We start from the raw sequence: 14,225 nt of genomic DNA, 5'->3' as shown, positions 1-14,225 counted from the left end.
TCCATTTGGAAAGGCAGAAGTGGCCTGGAGTCCTCAGCAAAGCAAGGAGGCTCCCAATGGCAGCAGAGGCTCAGGCTCCTCTTGGAGATGCTGATTGTTCTGGAGCTGCAAACCAATGTCTTTGGTTTCCTGGAAGAAGCCAAACCCCCTGAAGGAAGCAGCCCAGAAAAGCATGATATAAAAACCAAAATCCAGCTGCAAGGAAGAATTTGAGGGGGGGCTGTGCAGGGTTTCACCCAAGCTGACAGAGCAAGGAGAGCAACTCCTTCTCTGCCTTCATCACAGGGTGCTATCCTCCAGCAGGGTTTTAGCAGGAGGAGCTGTCAGTGGAGGACAAAACATGAAGATCCCAGGAATTTAAAAAAATAATTAAAAAAAAAAAAATCAACCAACAGAGAAGTTTCCATCTGAATATTTTGTCAAAGACTCTCCCCTGCCAGGAAACCCTCATCCAAGTTTATTCTTTTAGAAGTGGGTACTAGTTTTTACCCTCAAGTTACTCCTTTTTAGTAAATGTGTTTTGTAAAAGTTACAACGCATGCAATGGCATTTTTACAGTCTTAAAACAACTGATTGTAACAATGAGCTTATGCAAGAACGCCTCGTCTTCCACCAGGGAATTATTTTCTGCCATCGAATAACATGTAACAAATGATTTTTTCAGACATGCAAAAAACACCCACTAACTTTAATGAGACTGAGAGGTCAAGCTCTGTGAGGTGGCGAAGGGGTCTGTGGTAAAAAGGAAGTAGAGGAGGCTTCACCTACTTCAACCAGCCAGAGCAGAAAAGGAAGCAGCTGCAGAAGTTTGGGGGAGAAGATATTTGACTGAATTAAAGTCACCAACCCCAGGCAGGGCAAGAGAGCACTAGGCAGAGCCAAATCTGCATGGGGAAGTTTAAAGAAAATCAAGAAGACGACATCTTTTGCACAGAGAAGATTCAGCTGCTCCACTCCAGGGAGTGGGGACCCTGCATGAGCAGCAACCAGGAAAAAAGAACCTCCTGACCTCACTCCTTAATGTACATACAGAAAAAAAATAAAATAAAATAAAATTAAAGAAGTACTATTTGTCATTTTGCTGAGGAGTTTTTGTTGGGAATTGGGGCAGAGACGTTTATGGCTACAAGACTATAATAGACTGTTAATTTCAGTGAGGAGACCTTTTGTGGGCTACAGTGTCTAAATGAAAACCAGCAGCATTCTGTTAAGAATAACTCTTTATAAATAATTGAAAACTAGTGTGGCAACTGAGACCTTGCTGCTAATTACACACACCGAACTGTGTTATTTTGGGATTGTTTAATGCAAGAAAGATAAATTTAAGTCCGAAAATAGCTGTAGGTTCAACCTAGATTTTGGGAGACAGATTCATCTTCTCATCACTAATTAACTGGAAGAGAGGTATTTCTTACCTGCACATTATTTCATGCGTGAGCAGAACTCGGCACATTTCTGGGTTCTTGTCTTGGCCTTCATATACTATCGCCTAGAAATAAAACACATTTTTAGTTGTACATAAAGTTGAGTTTGGAGAAAATCAAAACACATCATCACGGTAAGCAAAGGCTCAGCGAGTTGTAAACCACAGCTCGGGCTAAAGACACCTGGCATCTCCACCAAACCTGCTCCAAGACCTGCAGTTGTAAAACAACACAAGCTGAGTACAGCTAAATTCCCTCCTCTCTGTTGCACATCTCTCCAGCGGTGTGTAGGATGGGTTTTTTTAGTAGTCAAGACAACCACAATTTTCTTTTCAATTCAGAATAAAATATAAACCTAATAGCATTAAAAGGAATGGGGAAAAAAAAAGAAAGAAAGAAAGAAAAAAATCAGCAAGGCTTGGTATACTTTGGGTCCTATTCATTAAAAAAAAAAAAAAAAAAAGAAAAGAGAGAGCTCATACATTTTTAATTACAAAAGCTGCACAGCCCAGGCATTTTCCTGGTAGCTCCTGAGAAAGCGCCTGGGCCTGATTCTTCCCTTGAACCTCCTGATCCAGCGCTTTCCAGAGAGCACCTCCGGAGTTACAGGGATATAAATAAGTGAGGAGAAGGCCCTACCAGAGCAGAGGAGACCAAAACAAACAGAGGATCAACCGGCTTGAGAAATTTGACTCTGAGACAGCACAGGGAGAATCCTTTAAGCTAAAACTGTGGAAAGGCAGAGCGTTCACATTTCAAGAGGAATCTGCCTTTGCTCCCACCAGCAGTGAGGGATCAGCATCACACACAAACTGGGTTAGTGCTCCAGCCCCTGTGGGACAGGATTCCCATCTCAGCCCCACAGAGTCATGTTTTCCAGCCCCCCAGCAGCAAAGCAAGAGTGGAGTTTCCTTTGCAACAGCATCTTTTACTGGCCCTGAGGTTTCTAAATCTTTTAGGGTGGCACTCCAGAGCGGGGATCAGAGCCCCAGCCTTGGAGGGATGACCACCCCTGCATCTGAGCATCAGCGCTACCCTTGAGCTTCGTGTGACCTTTTCAGCCTCTAAAACACAGAACTTAAAACAAGAAATTGGGGGGGGGGGGGGGGGTAAAACACAGCCGGTAAAATGACATCTGAGATGGGTCTCCCTAGAGCTAAGGATAAAATAGAGACTGAAATTTAAGACGTGTGCTCTATGGATGAAACACATTTTAAGAAGAATGAGATCAATTTGAAATGGAAGCGTGGAAAATACTGACAGAAAAGTAAGTTACCTTAAGATAGAAAGAACTGCTTTTCTGGTCCTTACAAATGTAACCCATGAAGGATAAGAGGTGTGGTACTTCCAGAAGGGGCACAAATGTCAAAACACACAAATCTGAAGAAGCATGCATTGACTTTTACACAATTGAAATGGTAACATGCAATATTAATATTATGCATTAAAAAATTACTTAACAATTCAATAAATAATATCAGGAATGGGCCTGTGTTACCTTTGGTTTTCCTTTAATTTTTTAGCTTCAGTTTTGCTATAGACCTTTCCCTAAAACCTGAGCTGGGGTTTTATAGCTGATAAAACAGAGGCTGCCACTAATTGCCACTAATGGGCCCAGAGTCTCACCTGGTTTCTGCTCCCTCACTTCCACCAGTGAGGCACAACAGCTGTGAACCCAGCACTGGGATAGAGGGAATGCACACAAAGTCCCCCCAGCACAGACACCAGCAATCCCCTGACCCCACCTGGGACCCCCACCTTGAGCTCTTTCCACACCAGCCCAAGAGAGATACAGATGGTTTGCAAGAAGCCTTGGAAAATGGAATTGTGTGTATTACAGCAGGAGGTGGGGAAAATTCAGAAGAGCCTCATTCCCAGCATTAAAAGGGAAGATGGGGAGAAGCTTCTTCCAGGCAAAGCCAGAGAACTGAAGTAACTGGCTGACACCTGGTGGGGTCAGTCAGTGGGGACATTGCAAAGACTCCAGAAAACCCCAGCTCAGGTTCCACCTGGCAGTGGGACAGGCCAGGGAAGGAGGAAGCTCATGGCACTTCTTGGACTCCATCAACAGTTAAAAAATCATCTCCCTCTGAGAATGCAGAGCGGGAGGGGAAAGAGCAGATCTACTTCTGAGGCCTTCAGTGGGGACACCTCCATCCCCCTGTTACCTCAATGTGACATGGGAGGAGAGGGCTGCTGGACTCAGCTCATTCTTCTCATATTTCCAAAAATTAAAATGAATTTACCCAGGATGGGTTAGCTTGTTGCCAGCGGAGCCAAGGAAGTTCTAGAAACGACAAACCAAACGCAAAATTTACTTTCTTTTTTCCCCCTGACATTTCTCCTCCTCTCCCCTTCCTGCTGCTGTGCTTACTTAACCTCCAGGTAGCTGCTTAAATAACTCAACTAAATAGCAATAATGAACGGGCAGAGTCAACACTGTGGTACATAATCACCTTGTCTGTTGTGTTTAGCATCAGTGATCCCTCCTTTGCGTGCATGACATTCTTCTGCCTCCCTCCACACTAAGGATTTGCTTCTCACTTTATTTGCATTCAATTATCGAAGTTGCACCCGTGCACATTTTGTTTTCTCCGCGTCAAACGCAGCTCCTCTTGCCTACCCTATTCCTGCAGGAATTTCTAGGAAATTCTGGGAAGCAGGAGGAAGAGCTGGGCTCGTTTCTAAGCAGCTCATCCCCATCTCCCCACTCCTGTGTCCCAATTTACTTGTGCAAAGCCCCAACTGTTTGCCCCCATGAATGGCTGCCCGAGAGCCCGGCAGATACTCGACCACCTCGCAAAACGCGCCGCGCTGAAGCATTAATTCTACAATTGGTTTCAAAAAGGAAACAGGAACTGCTAAAGTTTCAGATCGTTAGAGCTGCCAGAAGTATTTTTACAGGAAGGGTCTACTACGTTACTGTTGTGAAAATGTTTAACTCTCGGATTTGTAAAGCTACTGTTTTTAACAAAAAAAAATCTTGATTTTTTTTTTTTTTTTAATAAATTATGCGGATTTTAAGTCCAGCATTTGAAACGGGGAGATTGCGTCGGGGTTCCCTGTCACACGAACGTCGTCGTGATTTTGTCAAATAGGGATCACATTAATGAGAGACAAAGTGAAAGTTACAGTGCATAAACTTAGACCACAGCAGAGCTAAAAATAAGCCTGCAGATACACATCAGAGTTGCACAACAAAACACCGGCAAAGGAAATGCAAAATTATAGATTTTGGGTTTTTTTCTTTTTGTTTACTTCATGTCGTTTTAACTCGGTGGTTTTTCATAAGCATTTGAAAATAGCGTTTCTTCTCCTGAACAACTTAAACATTTCCCTACAAAATTTATCTTCCATTTTGCCAGCTGTTACTCACCCAAGTAACCTTCCTGTGAGAAGTCCCAATGAGTAACAATCACTCATGCACAGACTTCAAAATCAGGCCTCGAAAAATTAGTGTCAAAAATATAATACTTCCTCACATCTATTTAAATAAAGCTGCATAAAAAGTTAAATCAAATTCAATTCACTGCTTAACAGCAAATAAAAATTACTACAGTGAGCACATCACAGTCAAGTACGTCCAAAAATTCACCTAAACTTTTCAGCGACAGACTTCATTATTAAAAATAAAATAAAATAAAAAATAAAAAATAAACAGGAAGGGAGGTGATACAAAAGTCAAGGCTACAGTTCTCATTTAATCTACTTTTTCCCCAATAGATGCAGTAGGATAAAGCAATAAAAGAATTGACAAACAAGCTGGAAAAATACAGAGACAGATTTTGTCCGTAACCATTCCTGAATAAATCCAGATTTATGCTGGTACAAGTGAGGGCAGAATCGTCTCGTGGTGTCAGTTTGCCAGTCAAGCAATCCTGCTTTCAGAACTGGACGAAAAACAATCTTGAAGGAATGAGATCATGGTCATTATATTACTCAGTTATGTCATGGCCTTGATTTTAAAAGAGTAAGAGAAGGAGAGAAATCACCAACATGCATCTAAATTCACTTGCTTTCAGATTCCATCTGCCTCACAAAACAAAGTATCTCCTTTACAGAAATAAAAGAGAAGGGAAAACTCATTAAAATTAGGGTCTTTTCCAAAACAGAACTAAAATGATTTGGAATGACGTTTACAGCTGTACACACAGGGAGAAAATAAAATCCTGGCCCCACCGAATTCAATAGGCGCTTTGCAATTGACTTCAGATGGGCCAGAATTTCACCCAGAGAGGATTAGGCTTGTATCCACTATATATCTACAGAGAAAATACTGCGAATTACATTTATTTGGCTTTGAATCCTTAACCCTCAATTACCCGAGGTTTTACCCCTTCCCCAGGCAAAACCTCAACTCGTCCCAGGGAGGTTTATCCCGGACACGCAGCGCGGAGCTGGTCCCGGGGCGAGGACAGGGAGTTCTTGCTCTGCCTCTCCACGCACAATTCAGAAGCATCTAATTATTTTATCCAGTCGCCCTCTGCCTTTGATTCACAGCCTGCTTATCGACGTATTCACACAAATTAAATAAATTTATCTCTCCTAATATGTTCATTTTTAATGGTTTTCAAACATTCACATGGAAACAGCTCTAGCGTAAATATCCCAGAACAAATGGCTGTATATTATACAGGAGGGAGCAGTTGGGCTGCCAGACTGGGAATGCACCAGGCCATCTGGCTCAGGCAGTCTCTCCAAAATCCTCAGCTTTGTTTTCACCCTCAGACTCCAAACAACACATTTTCCACTGTGATGAGTTTACATTTTCCCAAACACAGGTCCTGATCATGCATGCAAATTCCAAACTTCTCCATTCCTCTCTGTACAAGAAAATTAAAATCACCTGCGCTTCTGACATCTCACCAAAGGCACAAGAAAGCTGCTAAAATCTGGCGCAATGTAAACTTTCCCCGTCACAGGGGTTAGGTTTTGTTTCATGTTTGTGTGAAATTTCTCTGAGTCTGCTGAGGCTCCTCTGAACTTATTGATAACATTTTTTTTTCCCATGCGTGTAGCTGCCAGAGAAGGGCCATGCCATGCACAGAATGGAGCTGATCAAATATCTGCAGACATCAGAGAATGACAGACAAGTCAACAGAAAAACCATTTTCATCCAGAGTTATAGCTCTGAAAAAAAAAATTCCAAATATAAACAGGATTTAAGTCTGAAGGAAGGATTTTTGACTCATGAGGGCTCTCAGCAATAGACAATAGCCATCGAGCAAAACTTATGATTGTTAAGATGCCTGAGCCGTATTAGCATCCGTTATATCTTATGGATGAGAATGGCTGAAGGAAAAATGGGTGGGGAACAAGTATTTCAGATTTATTTCCTCCATATTTCCTAATAGTGAAATATCTCAACTTTATGAAAATACCAAAGAAATAGAAGGCATCTCTTCTCCATAAACATATTAAAATCCTTTGACTTGCCTAAAAACTCCAGTTTTATTAGAGCAGACATATTTCATGTTTTTGCAGGCAATTTCCAAATGCATCATTGTTAGAGGCAGATCTTCTGCGGGAGGAGCTGCTGCTTTACAGAAAGCAACAGCTATAAAGTTTGGGGTCCTACAGGGTTTTGAGCGCATTAGGAATGTGATCCTGACATAAAATGAGGTGCCAATATAACATTAAAAAAAATTTAATTAAGCCCGCATTGACACCGAATGTTGTTGCCTGAGCTGGAAAGAACTTCTTTGCCACGGGAATGATTTGTGTGTGGCATTTACAATTTTTAAGTGACGGGGACACATTTCAGAAACTTAGCGAGACCCCCGAAAGCCTCGTAATTCCCATTTCACCCCGCGCTTCTCCGGGGCCACCACCAAAGGCCAAGCACGATACCCAAACACAGCCCAAAATGAGGCACTCTGAGACCAATCCTGGCTGGGTTTCCCGTTTGGAACCCCACAGCCCCGTTCCCAGCGCGTGCAGCCCGAGCTCCAGTTTGGGGCACAGCTCATCCCACAGCTCTGCCCTGGGATGCAGCTCCCCACACAACTCTTGGCTGCCCCAGTAGTGCCACTCTCCAGCCCCACTTCCCATCCTGCTCCACAGCTGACACACAAACACACACGCACCAGGACACGGAGATCCCTCTTTTCCACCCTGGACACGGCTCTTGCCACGAGTTTCTTAGCTGGGCACAGCCACACAAACAAATCCCTGACTTAGGCAGAGCAGGAAGGCTCAGGAGCAGGAACATCTCCTCTTTAGTACATACACAGCCCCCAGCATAGCCAAGCCCTGCCTACCTACTGGTATAACACATGCTGCTAATGGGACATTCACATTAAATCTCTGAGCAGCACAGAAATCCAGGTCTGATTTGCAGAAGGGCTTTTATTTTATCTTACCTAACTTAATAATCCTCAACCGTACAAAACCTTGCAATTTGTAACTGTGACACAAAGAGAATATATTTAAATCTGATGTGTCCATATTAAAAAATAATAATAATAAAATTAATATTAAAAAAAAAAGCCACAGATACTTTCCTGTATGATCTGGGGAACCTAACTCATTCAAGCTTTGCTTCTGTGGGATTTTTAATTTGCCACCAGAAACCTCAGAGTAGCTGTAATTTCAGTCTGGGAATTCACAATTATCGAGTGTGTGAATGTGCGTGTGTGAGGACTGAGCAGATACTTGCCAGCTGAAACGTGTACGCTTCTGCAACAGTTTCATTTAAAAGTAATCATTTCATTATCCAATTTGTTCTGAGCGTCATGCATTAAAATACTACACCTTCAAGTAGACTGACAATATATATTTAACTTTCATTAAAAATTAAAGAATTTTCAGACAGTCTTTGCAATATTTAATTACAGTTTGATGATTTGAAAGTTACTTGAGAATCTTCTATATAATTCACTGTCATAAAATATAAATGATATATTCAACATTTGGGTGAGCTTCTGTCATGTGTTGCACTTCACTTCCTAATAAGCATTCAGTAACCGACGCGATCCCAACTCTGAAATAATTTCACTTTTGAAAAGAAAAAATTAAAAAAGGAGAAGAAGAAGAAGAATTTAGCGTCTGGCCCCCGAAAAAATACAGAGCGGCACATGCCACAGTTTTTACATGACAATGCCCTAATTTTTCATAAGCAATGATAGTCATGCCTAAAGAAACTACAGACATGAAATTAATATGTAAGCAAACATGTTTGCGTCTAAAAGAGCCTTTTGCTCCGTTTTCTAATCTAAGCTCAGAGAGCTTTTGTTCTAAAATCCTTGCTTCTCGACCCCACTGCACTTTTCCCAAAATCTGTAATTTTGCACTAACTTTGTTTTTCTAAGACTTCCTGAAATCAGACAGATTTTTTTTTCCCTCCTCCTTCTTCATTGTGAATGTGCTTTTAAGCTGCACGGTAGGTTTTACAAATAAACTGTATCTCGGGGGGTTTTTTTCCCCTTTTTCTCCAAAGACCCTCTGATGACTTGATAATAATGAGAGACCAAGAGGTCAAACAGTGCCTTAGGATGAACTCTTTATATGCAAGATGCCTTTGTTAAGAAAATTATTTTGAATCCACTGCTCTCCATGAGTTCAGGGCTCTGTTTTCAACAGGATTATGACCAGAGGCTTCTGCATTTCCGTAACGATAGGAAAGCTATTTAAAGATAATATTTATTGATAGTCTCTCTCACACGATCTACACTGAAATACACAAGCTCCAAAAGGACTAAAAAGAGTTCATATATCAGGAAATTTTTTTTTACTTTTAACACAAACTAACCAATTTGTGCCTGAAAACCAGGGAATGGCAGCAAACGCTTTCCAGGATTTCTTATGAAGAAGGGTATGTTGCTGCTGTTTTAATTCCTACAGGGAATGGGCTCTGTTTGGAAGTGTACAGTACAACAGAGTTCAGATGCACTGTGGATTGTAGAGTAAAATTCACCCAAGTCCCTTTTTTCTTTTTTTTCCCCCTTTTTTTTTTTCTTTTTTCTTTTTTTTTTTTTTTTGGTCGTTGAAAGACAGTCTTCAATAGCAGGAAAAGATGTTTTGGGACCATCAAAGAGAGTTTTGTAAAACAAACTCAGCCCTTAGAGCTTTATGTTTTGCTGTAGAAGAAACCCAAATACAAGCCAAGAGTTTTGTCCCTGCAGACAACATACAAGGACTGACGTTTCCTAGCGGTACAAAAAAAAAAAAAAAAAACCAAAAAAAAAACAAACCCTTAATGTTTTTCTTAAATAAAATTTAAGAATTTTCTTTAACAAGTAAAACAGATTAGGAGGGCAAGAAACATATTTTAAGGATGAGAAGGCTCAAAAGCGATCCCAACTATTTAAAAGAAACATATTCTAAGAGAAAAATATTCTGACAGGAGAAGGAAAAAAAAAAAGCCAGAGTAACAATTTAAAAAGAGGAAGAAAAAGAAAAGGAAGGAGAGAGAATCGATTGGTTCAAATAGACCCTTTGTAAAAATACTGGTTTTAAACAGAAAAGGATTTTTTACAGGTAAGCACGCACGTTTTTACTCTGTTTGGGAGGCTAAAGAACAGGCTTAAAATAAGGATTAATCCACTGACAAGCCCTGCTGCCCTCCCCGAGTCCGACACCGAGCTCGCCGCTGCCCGCGCCGCGATTCTGGGGTGTGTTCCGACATGCAAACGTGTCGCGATAGAACCGCTCCTCCTTCAGCCAGCGGGGCCGGCGGCAGCGCCGGCAGCGGACGGACCGACAGAGCCCCGCGCCGGGGCAGCGCCTTGTGCTGGCGGCGCCCGGGGGCTGCCGGAGGCCGGAGGTTAATTCTTATTAATTAAGCGGCAAAACCATCCGCAGCCCTGGCTGGGACGGCTGGAGGGCCGCCGGTGTTTTTTCTCGCGCAGCCCAGCAGCAGGCAGGGTCCCGCGGGGACCCGCTCGCCTCCTCAGCCCCATCGGTGGCCGGAGAGGGAGGCGGTGGCTCCGTCCCTTCCCCGCCGGGCAGAGCGGCCCCGCCGCGGGGGCGGGATTCGCCTCCCGGGGCCGCCCCGACGGCTGCCACCCCCTGCTCGGCGGCCGCCCCGCAGCACCCACCTGCTTGGTCATGGAGTCGATGAGCCGCACGTAGAAATCCTGCTCCGTCCTGATCCCTGAAACAAGGCACAGGCGTGAGGAGCGGAGCGGGGCCGGCCGGCGGCAGCGCGCCGGGGCTCGCCCGAGGGCTCGGGCCTGCCGGGCTCACCCGTGTCCCGGCAGGGAGCGAAGGGGAACCGGGGCAGCCCGGGCGCTGCTGGGCTCTGCAGCCGCGGAGGCGACGGGGCCGACCCCGGGGGCTCCCAGCCCTTACCATTGCTGTAGAGCAGCTGCAGGCGGTAGTGGATCCCGTTGTTGGTCTTTTCGCTGTTGGCTTCCTGAAGTCAAAGGCGACACGGGAGGCCGGAGGGAAAAGGAAAACAGTATCAATGAAGCTTCTCCATCACTCGCACGCCGGGTGTCCCCGGGGCTGGATGGGGCAGTTCTCAGCCCTCTCTCCTGCCCCGAGCATAGCGAGGGATCAGGGGGCAACCCCTCCTCGTCTGCCCTCCGGGACAGGGGAAGGCTGCCGTGGCTCCCGGGACGAGCCGGTGTCGTTGGCCCCGGGGGAGCGGAGCGGGGAGGGCCCCGGAGAGGCGGCCGAGCCCCCACGGGGCTCCAGGGTACTCACCTTCTCCTTCTCCACGAAGCCCACGAAGGCGGTGCGCTCGATCTCCACGGGCTGCCCCTGCCGGTCGTACAGAGCCAGGACGAAGTGGAAAAAGTTGGACTTCCTCAGGTTGGAAGGCGGCTGCTTCTCGAAGTGAGCCCGGGCCAGACCCACTCCGCTGGGACCAGAGACACGCGGGTTAGCGGCAGCTCCAACGAGGCGGCCTCACGTCCCCCCCAGCCGCCTCCCCGGCCCGTGCCTTCCCCCGCCGGGACCCGGCTGGGCCCCCCCGGGGCAGAGCATCCCTCCCTCCCCCGAGCCGCCCCGGGGCTTTTCCCTCTGGGCACGGAGAAACACTCAAACTCCAAACCCCGCGGAACCCCGACTCCATCCAGTCCTGCGGCGAGCCCGCAGCCCCCAGCAGCCCCCCCAGCCCGGCCCCGGTACCCACCAGCCCTCCCCGGGGGCCGTGCCCGCTCGCAGCCGGCCCTGCATGGCGGGGGAGCCGCGCTCAGAGCCGCCGGCGCGTTGCCCCGCGGAGCAGCATCGGTCCTGCCACTTCTCAAACTCGGCTCGGAGCTGTCACACCAGCGCCCATGTGCCTTATCTTGCGAGCCTTTCCTCCCGCGCCGGAGCGGTGGGTAAACACCGAGCCCAGGAGACAACTTCAAATATTTCAGGGCTGTCCCTGCAGAAACTTTCCTTTCCTTAGAGGGCTCCAAAGGGAGGGGTGCGGGGCGAGGTGGGAGACACCGGGAGATGTCAACATTAAACTGATGCCGGATGATTCCGGCTCCAGGGCTCAAGCTGCGAATCCAGCATCAGGCTTTGGTTCGTGTTTGGGTTTGTTTTTGGTTTTTTCCCGGGGAAGAGGACGGGAAGAAGGAGAAATAAGAGAGAAAACGAGGCTGGGCGCAGCTTCGCCAAACGCATCTTATATTTGGAGGGATTTCTTTTTTAAAATCTGAGACAAGTGGCAGTGGCTTTACAAAAGGACTTCAAATTAAATTTCTCCTGGAGTACGCTTTGCAAACTCCCTACTTATCGGAGGAGAAGAAGGGGAGCTGCTGATTCTGACGAGAATAGGAAAGCGAGGTAGAGAAATATATTTTGGATACATCCGTGCACAACTCGCTGCTTTCCGGAGGAGGAAAGTGTCATTTGAAGATCTTAAGACTAAAGCAGCAGTAAACATAGTTTTGAAAACTCCTTCCTCCGAGCGAACGCAAGGAACCAGAGAGATGAAACCTACCTATCCGTACCTAGCGAAACTCGCCACTTCCTTTATTGTTGTTATCATTATTTAATAAAAACTCATTCCTACGGGACAATAGGGATAAATATTTAACTGGCGACATCTACGCGAAACTCACTGCTGGTAGCAGAGCTGCAGAGCCGGGTTTTTGTTGGCGCGGGGGGAAAGGCGCTGCGGGCGGGGAGCGCCCCGGGGCGCGGAGCGGGGCGCGGGCGCGGAGCGGGCGCGGAGCCTGCCTACCTCTGAGCGGCCGTGCTGGCGTCCAGGACGCCGGCTCCCTGCATCCACGTCCGCACCGCGTTCATCCCCGCGCCGAGGGGCTCTTCCTTCATGCTGCTCCCACTCCGCTGGATGCTTTCCTGAATCCCAAACATGAATCAGAAACAACAGCGCAAATCTTCCTTCTTTATTCAAAATTTTTTAAAAGTGATAAAATCGCCAGGCGGACTGTTATATGTGAGGGTTTTTTTTTCTTTCTTTCGCTCTTTTTTTCTCTCTCTCTGCAGCTGATCGCTGGAATCAAAGCAAGTCGGAAAAAGCAAACACAGGCACGCACATTAAAAAAAAAAAAAAATCCAGAGGCAATCAGAGCCCGGTTTTGTTGCTGCTGTTTGCTGCGTGTGCAGTTTGTTTGGGTGCTTGGAGGGGCTAGCGGGGTGCTGGGGGCCGGTTGCAGCGCTCACAAGCCGGAGGAGTACTTGAAGTCCCTTTTGTATGAAGACACCCCTCGGATGGCAGCAGGCAAAAAAAAAAAAAAAAAAAAAAATTCAGATGGCAGTTTAAGAAACAATAGGACGAACGGGAGCTGCGGCAGGCTCTGCTACATCAAGTGTCATTTTCCAGTGACAAGAGAGGCAAGTCCCCCCCCTTCTCCCCTCTCTCTTTTCTTTCTTTCTTTTCTCCCTCTTTCTTCTCTCCTCTCCCAGCCGAAGCGCTCTCCGCTCCTCTCCTCTCTCCTCCCTCCTCCAGCCGCGCAGGAAGCGAGTTGCCGGAGCCGGGCGCACGCCGGGAAGGGAGCGAGAGGGGCGCACCCGCGGCGGCGGCGCGGACGGACGGCCGGAGGGAGACCCTGGGGCTCCCCGTGCCCCCTCCCTCTCCCGCAGCGCCGGGCGGACTCGCCGTCTCTCCCTATGGGAGCCACTTTGACTATCCCCGCCGCCGAACACGAGCCCCGCAGCCCCGGCGGGCGGGGGGCGGGGCCGGCAAGGACACGCCCCCTCATTTGCATCGCGTCACCGCCCCGCCCCCGCGCCGCCGCCGCCAATGGGCGCCAGCAAAGCTCCGCCGAGGGGGCGGGGCCACGCCTCCATCATTAGCATAGCCCCGCCCCCGGCGCTGCCGGCCCGGGGGAAAGTTGCCCCGGAGCGCCGGGGGCGGGCCCGGCACAGCGCGGCCGCGCCTTTGTTCGCCGGCGCTGCTCGGGAGCGCCGCGGGCCACACGGGCACCGACCCCGCGGGGGCTCCCCCGATCCCCGCACCGACCCCCCGGCGCCCCGGGCCGGCCCTCGGCAGGAGGGCGCCGCGCTCCCGCACAGCCCGCACCGCTGAGTGCGGGGATGGCCGAGCCCTCCCCGCCGCCCCCGGGATCCGCCGGCAGCGCCAGGCTGCCCACGCCGACTACCCAAAGCTGGGGATGCCCCGAGCCCGCCCGCTGTGCCCGGTGCCCGAGCCCGGGATTGCCGCCCGTGCGTGGGGCAGCTCGCCCGCCGCTCGCCCCGCTGCATCCCCGCCGCTCGCCCCGGCTCCTGCCCCGCTCCCGGCAGCGTGCGCTGTTTTGCCGCACAAGTACGCGATTTCCGAACAGGACAGTTCGCGGTGAAAGTTTTTTTTCTTTTTTTTTTTTTTTCCCTAGGAAGTCCGATTTTTGTTTTCTCAGGGAAAATAATTATAATAAAACCAGTTCTTGTCCTCGCTAGGGA

At 48.0% G+C, this 14,225-nt stretch overlaps 1 protein-coding gene across 8 annotated transcripts in view; it reads right to left on the bottom strand.

The window, feature by feature from the left end:
- EBF1 (EBF transcription factor 1) overlaps positions 1–13,442 on the bottom strand; it is a 268,313-nt gene extending 254,871 nt beyond the window's left edge. For 2 of the 8 annotated variants that reach the window (XM_088173961.1, XM_088173962.1), the window contains exons 1-5: positions 12,547–13,442; positions 11,073–11,229; positions 10,716–10,779; positions 10,463–10,518; positions 1,416–1,489 (exon numbers count right to left, since the gene is read on the bottom strand). In XM_088173961.1, the coding sequence (XP_088030087.1) occupies positions 1,416–1,489; positions 10,463–10,518; positions 10,716–10,779; positions 11,073–11,229; positions 12,547–12,680 (485 nt within the window). In that variant the 5' untranslated portion in view covers positions 12,681–13,442. The remainder of the gene's footprint in view (positions 1–1,415; positions 1,490–10,462; positions 10,519–10,715; positions 10,780–11,072; positions 11,230–12,546) is intronic. The other 6 variants (XM_088173959.1, XM_088173960.1, XM_088173963.1 and 3 more) reach the window with 3 other exon arrangements.
- Positions 13,443–14,225: the final 783 nt, after the last annotated feature.

This window comes from Sturnus vulgaris, chromosome 15 (genome assembly GCF_052056855.1).
Source record: "Sturnus vulgaris isolate bStuVul1 chromosome 15, bStuVul1.hap1, whole genome shotgun sequence".
Classification (NCBI taxonomy): Eukaryota; Metazoa; Chordata; class Aves; order Passeriformes; family Sturnidae; genus Sturnus; species Sturnus vulgaris.
The sequence above is the reverse complement of the archived record's forward strand: the minus strand, read 5'-3'. Positions and strand labels throughout refer to the sequence as shown.